The sequence below is a fragment of the Megalops cyprinoides genome, chromosome 16 (assembly GCF_013368585.1).
Source record: "Megalops cyprinoides isolate fMegCyp1 chromosome 16, fMegCyp1.pri, whole genome shotgun sequence".
Taxonomy (NCBI): Eukaryota; Metazoa; Chordata; class Actinopteri; order Elopiformes; family Megalopidae; genus Megalops; species Megalops cyprinoides.
The window spans coordinates 7,745,811-7,759,707 of NC_050598.1; the positions used below are offsets into that span (position 1 = coordinate 7,745,811).

The 13,897-nt window shown below is 44.4% G+C and overlaps 2 protein-coding genes across 5 annotated transcripts; both read right to left on the reverse strand.

Moving 5' to 3' along the window:
• Positions 1 to 5,107, reverse strand: rps4x (ribosomal protein S4 X-linked). The gene is made up of 7 exons (XM_036548127.1): positions 5,041 to 5,107; positions 4,229 to 4,306; positions 3,640 to 3,820; positions 2,052 to 2,149; positions 1,337 to 1,508; positions 618 to 775; positions 1 to 178 (listed from the first exon to the last, which is right to left on the reverse strand). Exons 1-7 carry the CDS (start codon positions 5,041 to 5,043, stop codon positions 77 to 79), a joined length of 792 nt encoding a protein of 263 aa, XP_036404020.1. The 5' UTR covers positions 5,044 to 5,107; the 3' UTR covers positions 1 to 76.
• A 2,897-nt stretch (positions 5,108 to 8,004) lies between these two features.
• Positions 8,005 to 13,897, reverse strand: cited1 (Cbp/p300-interacting transactivator, with Glu/Asp-rich carboxy-terminal domain, 1). Of its 4 annotated transcripts, none has more exons than XM_036548111.1 (2): positions 13,845 to 13,895; positions 8,005 to 10,921 (listed from the first exon to the last, which is right to left on the reverse strand). In XM_036548111.1, the coding sequence occupies exon 2, from the start codon at positions 10,912 to 10,914 to the stop codon at positions 10,474 to 10,476; it is 441 nt and encodes a 146-aa protein (XP_036404004.1). In that variant the 5' UTR covers positions 10,915 to 10,921; positions 13,845 to 13,895; the 3' UTR covers positions 8,005 to 10,473. The 4 variants fall into 4 exon arrangements, with proteins under 4 accessions (XP_036404004.1, XP_036404002.1, XP_036404001.1 ...); XM_036548109.1 differs by having other exon boundaries at positions 13,640 to 13,891; XM_036548108.1 differs by having other exon boundaries at positions 8,006 to 10,960; positions 13,845 to 13,897.

The following is a 13,897-nucleotide window of genomic DNA, read 5'->3' on the forward strand; positions in this document are numbered from 1 at the left end:
TTTTGTTGTAAATAACCTTTTATTGAAATCTGGGTTTTGTGTGACAGGATTTCAGGGCTGCCCTTACAGAGGGGGCTTAGCTGCTGCCCTGCTTGGCGGCCAGTCTCTTGTCTCTCTCCTCGGCAATGGTCAAACGGATTCCCTTTCCGCGGGGCAGGGAAACCCATGGCTTGTTGCCCTGGAAGTAGAGAGAGACAAGTCAGGATTACTACGAATACTAAAGAGTCAATATCTCACTTAACACCAGGGTCCATTTCAAGAGTATAGTCTAGCTATGCAATTCCAACACATTCAGATGGACTAAATCATCTTACTATTTTACACTGGGAAAGGCTGAGTGTTATAGAAATCATTTAAGACCTCAAGCTGAGATCTGTTTCATGATGGGATAATGAAACTGGTCTCCACCCTGATGCTTAACCACATCATGCTGCTGCATTTAACCCCAAAGCAGTTAAAGTTCTAACATGAGGTCTTAAGAGATCAACTGGTGAAGGCCTTCAATTTGTATGAGTACTACATTAAATCATACTAATTAAATCCGGTGCTGCTGGCTCATGTGACCGCCGCTTCGGCTAATGCCTTCGACCAACCCCTCTTTCCACACGCGCTCTCACCTTGCCGATGACAAAGATGTTGGACAGCCTGGTGGCGAAGCTGTTGCCAGTGCTGTCCTTCACGTGCACCACGTCGAAGGAGCCGGGGTGTCTCTCCCTGTTGGTGATCACACCGATACGCCCCAAGTTGGCACCGCCGGTCACCATGCAAAGGTTACCTGCAGGGACAGAGGCGATAGATGTGAGCAGGCACGAGGCCAGGAACACTGCACAGGTTCGAGACACAGCTCCTGGGACAATTTGCCATGGTATGACAAAAACAGACAAACGCTACCTCAAGCGCCCTACTACACTACCCACTATCAGATACATCTGTGACTGATGAAAACTGGTCCTTACCATAGGTGATTAATAGGTGAGAAATACCTAGGGGTACTACTCCATGCTGAAAAGATGTCCAAGATTTTTTTTTTGCCAGACAAGTCAAAACGAGAACATCTGATGGCAAACCTAATGCAATTCAAAGCTAGCAACTCAGTCATGTATGCACTGCAAGCATTACCACTACAACTACACACTTTGACCAGATCTCCTCTTTGACTGAAAACTTGTCTAAATGACAACGCCAAAGTGCAGCATTTAAACAGACAAATGAGAGGTGTCAGCCCTTCCTGGACTGTGCCCAGCCCTAAGGAGTGTGCTGAAAATGCTGGCTCAGTTGTGTGCAACATTACAATCTCAGGGTGACGGGGTGAGGACTAATTGGCTACTCAGCTTACCGGTGTCAAACTTGATGAACTCGGTGATCTTGCCGGTGTCCAGGTCAATGCGGACGGTGTCGTTGACCTTGATGAGGGGGTCGGGGTAGCGGATGGTGCGGGCATCGTGTGTGATCAGGTGGGGAATCCCCTTGGTGCCAATGATAATCTTCTTCACCTTGCAGAGCTTGTACTGCAGGTAAGGTGGAAAGCGACACTCATGTTACATTCTCAACATATTTTCAAATCGATTGGTGACATCTGATGAGTAACTGTAATAGAGCATCAGGGAAATAAAACCTCTGTACTTAAAGGCTCTGCTTTTCTAACCCAAATGTAAAGGAATATTCTCTCCAAGTCATGCAACCTCATACTGAACATGACCAAAAACCTTGCCAACTGATTGAGCAAGACCCTTCCACATCATGTTTTCAAGTTCTTCTGAGTTAAAAAAAAAAATATATATATATATATACAAATACAAGAACAACCAAAAGGAACAAACAAAATAGAAATGAGATTGTGATCTGCTATAGTCCATTAGTACTACATCACCCTGCCTGCACAGGATTTTCCCCTCATGCCTCATCACCCACTCGCTTATATCGACAAACCCACTTCAGAAAACTGCATTAGCCACCCTGTGCTGGCATGGATGCAGAAGAGAACAATCACAGCCATGTATCCTGCAATGCTCCCTGCTGGCCCGGGTCTGACCCCAGGCCGCGCCGCTCACCTTGGCCTCCTCCGCTGTGATCCGGTGAACGGTGAAGCGTCCCTTGACATCGTAGATCAGGCGGAAGTGCTCTCCAGTCTTCTCAATGCTGATCACATCTGAAACCAAAAACAGGTCACAGGTCAGTGACAGCACTTGCCATCCAAAAAGACCAATGTCTGTTCCCCACAAACACTAATGTCAAAGGGTTTAAAAGGATCAGTCATCCACCCTCATTCCCCTTTTCACCCAGAGGAGACGTATTCAGATCTAACACTGAACTGGCTTCAGGCCTGCTGTCACCTCACTACAGAATTGAACCATTCCAGTCAACATCTTGTCCAGCAAAGACACTGCTGGTTGAAAACACTATGAAAGAGGGGCTGTATCCAGTCAGTGCACTATACGATACAAAACACCACACTCAGCCCTTTCCAAGGGGTGCGATAATTTGCATGCTTGACAACATTCCTTCAGTTCTATTAAGACACCATGATATGATCATACAGGCAACATGTGAGAATGAGTGATAGCCACTGCGTTCTGGACCTGAGCTGCTTGAACTGCTGCGAGACCCATGTAGAACAGCTGTTACTCGCTTGGGCAAGGTTCTTCAAGTCCACCAACAGTAAATACTACAGAGTACACAAGTGTCATTCTGGGTGAGCCAGAATAAAGGTATATGCAAAGCTGTTAAATATAATTCAGATCCCCTTAGAAAAACTGCCACCGTTCTGAAGGCTACACCAGATGTTACGGCAGATGCATATCTGACCTAAGCAAGTAGACGAGAAACTTATAATATTCTCAGCTGCATCACTGACAACACATAAGGCACTAAAACTATTAAATTTAAACATGGCAGTTTAGCACCAACAAGATCTACTCTAGATTATAATTACAGCTGGTCTCACTGTTGTCTTCCCATCAGTCATAGAAACAAGATTACTTACAATGCTCTCCAAACACTATTGTTCAACTAAAGAAGTTTTTGTTGAAGAAAAGATATAAGTCAGCAGTTCAATGACCTAAAACCCTTAAGCAACATCCAGGACAGTGATGCAGATGGTTCCTTTGAGCATTTATGTGCCTTTGACCCTCCTTGTACCTGCAGTTTCTTACAGATGCGAAATCAGCTCTTATAAGCCTCCCAGAACTGAATCTGTTCTAATAACCCCCTGAAATCAGGTATGACAACACTAAGCACCAAGGCCCAGAGGACAGGAGGTTTTAAAACCTTTAAAACTGACTTACACTTGGAACACTCACTTTTAAAAAGTACAGTGGTTAAATTATGGCATGATGAAAACCAGCAGGTCCTGCAACCTTAACATGCAGAGCCCCATCCTGGTACTGAAACCTACAGCTTTCTGACCGTCGGTGTGTTGAGACCATCAGCAGAGCAGCAACATGCCCCTGACAGGAACACAGAAGCTGACTATCAACACAGACCCTCTTGCCAAATAATGCTTTCCTGCACATCATTTCAAATTTCCTTCATTCAAACTGGAAGGCACATGTTCCCCAAAACTAAGCACTTCGCCAACAAAGTTCAGCACTTGCTCTCCCTCAAAGTCAGTAGTGGTACCCCTAGGTTAACAGCACTCACCCATGAAGCCTGTGGGGTAGGTGACGTCCGTGCGGACCTTGCCGTCAATCTTGATGAACCTCTGCATGCAGATTTTCTTAACCTCATCTCCGGTCAGGGCGTACTTCAGCCGGTTCCTCAGGAAGATGATGAGGGGGAGGCACTCCCTCAGCTTGTGGGGCCCAGTGGAGGGACGAGGAGCCTGGGGAGGAGGGAGCAGGGGGGAAGAGTTTAGCCTGGAGGGTGACACCACAGCAAGGCTGAATGCAGAGGTTTCAGAAATGCTAAAGCTCCTCTAGGGACAAAACCAAATTCTGACACTAACCTGTGCACTTCTATAAGTGAAAGTGCATATCCATTTGATAGTACCTCTACCTAAGCACATCCAAATAAATACAATGACAACGGATGGCAAGAGGCATGGCTTTCTACAACTCTGTAGTCGTTGCATCCAATGAATGAAACATGTCAAATCAATGACCCTCCCCAACTTCTACACACTTAGCCATTTCACTTACGCCAAGCCGAGGCTGCCTACCTGATCAAAGCTACTAAAATAACGATAAGCAACCATGATACAAGTTAAAGATCCCAAAAAAACGATACTCACGAACACTCCGGTGAGCTTGTCCAGCATCCAATGCTTTGGCGCTGCCACGCGCTTCAAGTGTTTCTTCGGTCCTCGAGCCTAAGAAAGGGGAAAAACACATGTTAGCTGGTTGGCTAAAACGCAGTGTTGTCCATGTGGCTTAAGTCCGAATACAATCACGACTCGTCGCAATAGGAACACAAACGCAATCAGTAAGGAGGCAAACAAATGTCTTACTGGGATCAAAACGCCAGCAGAGTCGTTACTGTAGCTACCTAACTAGCAGTGACAAATCGCTCAATTTTTACAACTCTTTCAGCTTTAACTAACAGTTAACCAAGACATTCATTTCCTAACTAGACATATTGCCAAAGAACTGGCGATCTACATCTGTTGCATTATACAGCTACGGCTATGCTGCAAACAACGACCGCTGGTTCCGACCGGGGCCTACTCAATAAACCTGGCGCTCGCCTATGTTAGCAAGACCTCGTTCCTCTAGCTTTCCATATTACACTTATTTTTGGTAGATATGTACGTCTGCTACATGGTCAACTACATTTCCAACAACCGTGCTACTAAAACCACGGCGTCAGGGTGAACACATTTCCACAGTGAGAAGCGAAGCATCGGTGGAAAAAGTGTGTGGGGAGTCATCTTTTCAATTATGTATATTTATCATTAACACTGACTTTCTTAAGACAATATCGGGAGAGATTATTTTTACAGATGCTAAGTATGCGGTATTTAAGTGAGGATTGAGTACAATACTTAGAGAAAAGACGATGTTATAAGGGTAATTTGTACATGAAGCGGAGTAAAATTCTGCTCACCATGGCGGAGTCTGCGAGAAAAGGACCTCCTACTTTCAGGCCGACGATGATAACGACAAAAGCGACGGGTGCTGGCGAGGGACATTCCCAGCCGAGGATACAGATTTATTGATTTCTGCCCACTAGCGTGGAGGATTGTGAGGTGCAATAAGTGGTGAAAAATGGCAAAATCTATTTTAATCAATGTATTTCCGCCTGTATAATGTAGCATGTATCTGTCCCCATCTCTCACTGTATAAGACAACGGCTGTCTAAGCTTTTTAAAAATATCATTAACTGACTGAAGCAGTAGGCTACAACAGGGTTGCAGGAATCAATACCATTAATACGTAGGTATTTATTTGAAAATGAAAAGCCGTCTGCGGGGGCGACTTAAAATCTTTTATAATGTAAAACTCTATCCCACTTATATCTGTTTTGACAGCAGATGGTGAGGCAAACAACCAAGTGTACAGCTCAAGTGTACAGCTGCAGTGTGTCGCCTGGTGCACAGACATGTAAGTCGAAATGAACTGACAAAGACAGGGACACTACCGCTGAGACATGGTTGGTGGGGTAATGGTATTGACACAGCAAGATAATTTGTATTACTTAGGCACTAAGAACACAGAAGATGACATAACAGATGAAAAACACAATACCCCCCCCCCCCCCCCCATCCAATTCCTTGCACCATGAAGAACAGAATTTGAATTGAAATAACAAACTACAGTTCCAGAATTAATGGTGAGTGCAGATGTTATAACTTTGTTTGCCCCCCCCCCCCCCCCAGCTGTGTGTGTGTGTGTGTGTGTGTGTGTGTATGCGCGTGTATAATGTAATTTAAGGGGATGATTTCAATTATCCCGCTGGTGCTATTTCTAAAACACATGTCCACATCAGGATGTCCCTGGCAGTGCTTCAAAGTGCTATCCCCTCTCCTCACTCCTCACTGCGTACATCAAACGTCTGCACGCTGCTGTTTATTGTGAAGTGCAATCAGTCTTCAATCAGTGTTTATGTTCTGTCAGAGGGGACAGTGATGTGCAAATTTCCAGGAAGAGTGGCCATCGGCACATCTTGTTCCAGACATTGCACTCAAAGGGCATCTAGCAGACAGACAGTTCTTTAGGGCTGTTTTATATCATCATTGTGATTCTATTAACATAATGATGTTACAATAATGTTATTTGTTATAACATTATATGTGGTCACATTTATAACAATTCTGACAAAACATTGTCATTTTAAAGACCCTCTTGTATATGATTTTGTGCATCTTCCAGAATGATCCAAGTTTAGATTTGCTTGGAAAAGGGGTGCATATTCATTACAGAATCTTGAGAACTTGAGAAAGAAGTGGAACAGACTGGGAAAACGACAAGCAGGGATTCCGTTTGGGGGTTGTCTATCAGTTGATCTGACTGAGGAGCTTTTGGAAAATATATTAGCCAATGGTCCCTTTTAGCCCTGTTTTAAATCCTGAAAATTCACCTGGAAATGATGACAGCAATGTCAGCCATTCAAAAAACAGACACTCCTCTTTATGTACACCTTGAAATGCTCCACGGCAACCATTGGAATGGAGTCTCAACAGCAATAATAGCGATATGATTAACAAAGAAATATCACTAGTCAATGAAATCAACACTAGGAATATATACAGGAACCGAAGTGGGATGTCCCTCTTAGTGCCACCACTGAGTGTAATAGTGTGACTGACTGATGCCACCAGAGATCCTCTCATTCCTCTGATATTATTTTCTCTCATTTGTGGAACAAATTTTGTACCCAAAAATATGTCCAAACACTATATCAGAATACTTTTTTACGCTGTGTTTATCGCATATCTTATAACTCATAACCTATAAAAAGTATTATTTAGAATTCCATATATTTATATATTTTTTGTTTAAGTATTTATGGATTTAATTTTTAGTACTGACAGAGCCAAATAGTAAAGTGAGTGCAGCGTTTGTGTTTGAGCATTTGGCCTCTTTCAGACTTTCTTCCTGAACAGCTATCTCTGTCAGGAAATGCCAGCACAGGGGAACAGAGCTCCTCTGTTTATTTGCTGTCAGATAAACCAGCGTTCGAACCCGTCTGTTCCTCTGCCAAATGTCAGACTCTCGGTTAGACTGCATCTTTCTCATGCCTTAGGCCTCTGTATTTGGGCACAGAGTATCTGTCACATGTCAAAAACTTGGTTTTCATCATTTGTTTTTGTAAATGAAGACTAATAAAATGTTCAGTACATCGGCGCACAAACAGTTTGATTTGAGGTAACATTTAAATTGTTTCATTAAATAGGATGAATTAAAGAATATAATATCCGCTTTTATTAGGGTTTTTATCATCTTAATTTTGTTTTTATCCGACTCTACTTGTCCTGAGGCAGTTTCGTTTTGTGCATCAGGCTTCTTCCGCACTGTGCTGTCTGTAGTTCATTGTGACGCCACTAGATGGAGGCAGTGCACAACATAGGAATTCGTTCAGAAGATTTTTCCATGACAAAATTCACATGGAAAACAGGAAAATGTAGAAATGTACCTTTTATTTTGCAAGCTGTCCACATACCAGTATTAATGTCAATTCTTGATACTCAGTAGGTCACACAGACCACAAAGTGTATTTTATCCAATTATGATTTTGATCATTATTGACAGTTTAAAATAAAATGGCTTATTTTGTGTCTGTCACTCAAATTCCTGCTTTGTTGTTATTCTTAAATTCAACAGTTTTCTATGTAAGAGTTATAGGATTAAATTGTGTTTACTCTACTTCAAAATCACACCTTTCCCCAAGTACATTTCTGTAAGGAATACGTAATATCAAGATAAAACAACCAAACAATTCAGTTTTAAGGAGTTTTATTTCCCAAAATACAGAAAATAACAAAATACAAGTATTTAAATATGGTGCAACAATTGTACATCTTTTCATAGAAATATACAAGAGGCAAAGAAAGTGCTAAACATAATTAAAGTAGGTTATAATTCACTCCATGATTTCAATAACAAAAAGTAACTGGAAAAATGAGAAACACAAATGTTGCCATCTTTTCTTAAACAAATGCCTCGTGGTCACCATATCAATGAAATTGGGAAATACATTGTCAAGCGATACTGGTAATTAGGTGACCAAATGAATATCCCTATTATTTCAATAAGTGGTTCCATATTCAAATTCTTTAGCTTTCATCCCCATGAAAAAGAAAACTGACTGTGGTACACAAAAAAAGCCAGAAAAGTCCACACAGACTGGCACAACCATCGAAAGCAAGTATAGTAGTGGTTAATCAAGCTGTTCCTTTCATATACTGTTGCATGTGATTGGACCCAAAGAAAATATTTTCACAAGCAAATGTTTGCTGAAATCACAAGTCAGTGAATTACTTTTGGTTGTTGTGGTGGTTCCTTGGAGCCAAACCCACAATTTAAAGGCAAACACACACACACACACACAATCCTCATCCCTTTCATTTTCTCTCTCTTCCCCTCTCGCAATAACACACACAAGCATGACACACAATCCAGTAATCCAGCAACTGGAGTTACATCATAATGATAAAACATGGATCATTTCTCAGGATTACACTTGCTTTTGGTTGTTGACACGCCCACAATGCACAATAGCTATTGCATCATGTTGTAAAGACCTGGTAGATACAGTATTTTGCCTCAGCTTCAGCAGATTGAAATTGCCTTTACAGTTTTACGAACAAAAAAATTGGTACGAATTGGTACAAACAATACAAAGAGTGGAAGATTAACCTGGCTCAGTGCTCAAACAGAATGTTTGAAGTTAACAGGGATCATGCCATCAGAAACATAAGCACTCAGATCTCAGGTTCTTTTAAATGAAGCCCCCATGACAATAATTGTCTCTGCAACAAGACTGCCGTGTCTTTTGGTCAAAAGCTTCTCTGCTTCCAAGAGTCTTCGGTGGTAATGAGCAACAGTAGTCACGGAAGCGCAAGTGGTCAGCTCTCCGTTTCAGGGAGAACCGGAGAGAGAGGGAGGGGGTGGGGGTGGGGGGGTAACTGCAACTGGCCAGCCGTGTGTACAGAATTACAGGGAGACGGCAAGACTGGCGAGGGGGAAAAACAGACGCGGCTCTCATTAATTTATTTAAATATAGAAAGCGCTGGTGAGATCAGGTTCCTGTGTGGCCAACGCAACCAGCTTTGTGTGATGCAACACACAGCCACCACCACCACCCCCACCCCCAACACACACACACACAGACAAAGGCCTTTCTAACACTGGGACAGTACAGATAGCGCAGAGCAGATCCCTGTTTCACAGCCCCTCCTTCGGTTACAGGATGGTAATACCACCCTGCTGCACAGGAGGCCCATAAAGCCACGCCGGCACAGACATCCAGCCTCCCCGGGCTCAGGTGAAGGCCTTTGTCTCCAAGGAGCTATTTCAAGAGCCTCACATTTAGCTCCAAACTGATAAAGGATCAAAAGAGAATCCTTTTACAGTCAACAAACAAAAGGCACAGGCGCTTAATGCACGGCGCAGCTCTGACGGCAGACGAGTGTGCACACGGGGTTTCCACGACACTGTATTATTCACAAACACATGTAAGAGGATCGAGTCAACTGAACCAGACCTGGGAATAGCAACATCACAGTAATATCAGGGAGCGACTCTGAAGGACAGTCAAAAAGAAAAAGTGAGGTGCTTTAAGCTAGCAGTGAGCTTCCTCTGGCGGGGCGTCATCCCTCTTTTTTTAATCTTGCATCGTGGCAGCGTGATGTGCAGTGACACTTCCGGGCAGAGTCCTTTCACAATGACATGAAGAAGAAGGAGTGAAGATTCTAATCAGGACAGCGACGGAAGAAAGGTTATATACCTTCCACTGTCTCAATGACAGGGAGAGCAGGGACAGTCCCATTCTTCTCTTCTCCAACTCATAGGGGGGCAAATCTCCAGAGCGAGTCTACCAAGCACAGTTCAAGTGCTCTGTGTATTCATGCACATGTACTTTCCCTAGTATATACACAACCACAAAAAATGCATGGTTCTGGTTGAAAGCTAATACACCCCCCAGCCTCCAACTCCCAAAATTATATCTCTAGATTCCTTGAATTCAGTGGCTCTAACCGTGCATATGAACTCAGTCAGCTGTACTCCTTAACAAAAATGATGGGAAAAAGCACCAAGGTGCGATTACAACACCTTCCACAATTGTGAGAGAATATTGACAGGAACTTTAAGCAACTTCAGCCTCCTTGGTTGGGAGTATGCAAGGCCGACGGTTTAAAGGCAGTCTCACATGAGCAAACACACACACACACACACACACATACACACACACAGGACTGAGAAAAGGACCACAGTGTGGCACGGTTGGTCGGTGTTCTTCAGCACAGCGGAGAGGAAAAAGAAGAGTGGGAGAGGAAAAAAGAAATAGAGCCAATTGGTGTGACAGTGCCGCCTGGGGTCAGCAGCCAGCGGAAACGTCTGAGATGAAGTCAAACTCGTTCTGGCCCAGCCACAGCTCCGGCAGCTCGTTGGCCCGGTCCAGGCCCAGCTCCACCACCAGCGACATCAGGACCTCTTCGTCCACGGGGTCCGAGTCGATGATGCTGGCTCCCTGGGCCGCCCCCGCGGGGGCCGTCTGTCCAGGCCCCATGGCGGTCGCGCTGTAAGCCCTGGGGGGCCCCGGTGAGGCCCCTCCGCCGGCCCCCGCCAGGCTCTGGTAGTGGCTGTTGAGCTTCTGGAGCTGCATGCTGGCCAGCAGGTGTGGGCCAGGCTGCAGGCTGAAGGGCTGGGGCTTGCCCAGGCCGGAGGGCGAGGAGTGCAGGCTGGATGAGGCGAATTGGGCGCCGGCCTTGCCTGAACCCTGGTAGTGGAGGATGGCCACCGACTCACGGTCTTTCATGCTGCAGCTGGGGAAGAGCAGAGAACTCATCACCTGGGGGGGACACCTGCAGGAAGAGGAGGACACCTGTTAGGAGAGCCCTGCAGGCAACAAGGTCCAGCTCAGGAACTGTCCAGACAAGCTGGACCACTCTTCTTCCAGCACATCATTAAATGGAAACCAAATTTTTTTGTTCCCTCTCTAATCTGAAAGCGCCAGCTCTCAGACACCTCCAGGGCATATTAAAAGCTCATGTTGTGTTGAACCCTAACAAGCCGTGCAGAATTCCGTCTGCTGAAAACACTCTTCGAGGGCAAACCCGCGATGTCCACCCCGGGCCCTCAACGCCTCTGCAATTAGCCATTGGTTTCAAGGTGAATTAGCGACAGGGAGGCCATTACTGGCGGGAGAGGCATGATTGAGTAAAGCAGGGGGTGGGGTGGTGAACCCTTTTCGGTTTCAGCGGCAGTGTACAACACATGACCGAGGCAGGCGTGCAGAACTGCTCCCGCAAAGACGCCGCTGTGTGGTCCTTCCCAGGTCTTCCTCAAAACAAGAAACAAAGACCGATGGGGCCCGTGGGATAATCCCGTACTTCCGAATGTGGGGGTTGGGGGGGGGGGGGGGGGGGGGGTGAGTCGTTTCCTGTTCGCACACTCTCAGCCCCTTACAGTCATGAGGTGGCCCTTTGGGAAGGCTAATCACTTAATTAAGCGTGCCGTCCGTCCCCCCGCCCCCGTGCCCACACTGCTCCAGGAATAGCCTAATTGCCAGCGGCTGGGATGCAGCTAGTTATGGAGGCTTTGCAGCACTGAGCCAGCATTGACATCTACACTGCCTTCATCCACACTGGTCTCTGCAGGGACCACATGGTTTAGAACCAGCCGCTTGATTAAAAAGGGGATCAAGAGGAATGACAAAGAGTACAAGTCCAGGCATGACAGGAATTCAGCTGGTCACTCGTTCCTTTGGCTAATATTCAAAATGGCTGCCTTGTTCTTAAAAATCACTCTGCTATATCCGTCACTCCTGACAAGCATTTCTGACCAGATCAGTCAATGATTAGGCTTTGGGGTGAATAACAGGCTTTTTCCACCCTGGTCCCACAAGTCCCCTGAGTAAGCTGGTTTTCACTTCTGCTGAGCTCTTAATTAATTAGAGTATACACTTCCCTAGTTAATCAATCTGTGTGTGTGTGTGTGTGTGTGTGTTGGGGGGGGGGGGGGGGGGCAATTACCAAAACTAAGCTGAAAACCCATTTTCCTTACTTATTTCTTGTGGCACAAATACACCCACTTGTTTCCTTTGCAGTGATCCTACTAAATATGTGCTATATATAACGAATTTAGATCAAGCTTCAGTTGTTAGCTCAATCAAGCCTAATTGATTAGATCCCCAGTTGTAAACACACGATACACTCAGTGGGGCCCAGTAATCAGCACTGGACAACACTGAAAGAGGCAATTCGCGGTGGGGGCGTGAAACTAACATAGCCAACTCGTGTTCTGCAATAAAATGTGTCATTATCTCGCCCTTTGTGCAGGTTCCAGTGAATTGTAGTTTAATGTTCGGATGGTATTCCCCGTTGACTCCTGGAACCACGCTAATAGTTTTCATTCCCCTCATTTAAAAAGCGCTCTCACAAAACCACGGTCTCCTGGACCCAGACCGCATGCGAAAGGTTTGAGTGCGACCGACCCCCTAGACCGCATCTCAAAATGGTCAGTTTTCAGTTTAGGAACGGTGTTTATGGGTAAGGCTAGTCACAAGCGCCAGTGAAATGAAGGATTCTGGACATGTTCCATCATTTCGGTCTCGCACTTAGCTGACTTCAAGACAGTGTGTGTGCCTTTAGAAGGAGTTTAAGTTTTTATGGGTAGCAGTCAGTAGGGGGAAAAAAACAAATAACTACTGTAGCTACGTTACATTAAAAATCACTCATTTGACTGATGTCGCAGTCGTAGCACCAAACAATAGTAGCCAACTGTTCAATTAACTACTTCGAGCAAGTACTGAGAGATTAATGCGTTCTAATTCGCAAATTGGCCCTTCAGCAATTGGTTTATGGAATACTTAATATCACCATTTGCCTTGGATTGTTGGACATTTTAGATTATCCGATAGCAGAATAAAGTGTTATGGAAAAATAACGAATTATATTTCAGCACACATTTCAACTTGGAGAGAACCGACATTAAACAAAGATGTTTCAACAACCATAATTAGCCATGATCTAGTACACATTTCACTTAACACCTTGCCCAGATGCGTGACCCATATTACACTCCGAGCTGAGAGATATTTCTATAGGCTATATTGTATCTTCATTGCTTGCCATGGAAGTACGTTGGGGAAAAACCAAAGCGATGACTGACCTTGTTCAATTATTCAGCCGACATTTAGCCATCTATCAAGTGAAACCAGTTAACCAATGAATCAACGCTCATTAATGCTGTGGCAAAACGAATAAAGTCTTTCATTAATAGTATAAAATATAGTTATGTATAATAGCTAAGCTTCGTAATCTTACGAGAAACGCAACCAGTGTTTTAGAATTCTGTGTGTTTTAAGTTTAGAATATTTTAGCTTTCTAAATATAGATTTCAACAGCAAATTCGCATTTTGAAATAAAACCGCTGTCTTTTTCGTTATAAACTAAAATCAGATTCCTTCTCTTGCACCTAATTTTGAATGTAATTGAATTTCATACACGGTCCCTAAAACATTGTTATATTAAGCGACATACCTTTTATAAAGCCACTTTAGGCACAGTCCAGGGCCGTGGTCTAAGTTCCGAGGGTGATGTATCCAGTCACGATAAACCAGATAAGCAGTCGGTAACAGGCAAATACTTAGAATTGTAGACTTCGACTTGTTCTGAATGTACGAATTCGGTGATGCATTCGCGAACTCACTGATCAAAAACTCCTACTGAACTCAGAGCATTGTACCTTCAGAAGTTGCGCCTCTACGCTCTTTCCAGGATGAGCGGACTCTGTGAGTT

Coding starts and splice junctions, on each gene's coding strand:
- rps4x (XM_036548127.1), bottom strand. Junction 1,509..2,051: donor TCACAGCGGAGGAGGCCAAG/GTGAGCGGCGCG, acceptor CCTTACCTGCAG/TACAAGCTCTGCAAGGTGAA. Junction 179..617: donor ACATCTTTGTCATCGGCAAG/GTGAGAGCGCGT, acceptor CTCTACTTCCAG/GGCAACAAGCCATGGGTTTC.
- cited1 (XM_036548108.1), bottom strand. CDS start 10,944: ATGAGTTCTCTGCTCTTCCCCAGCTGCAGCATGAAAGACCGTGAGTCG.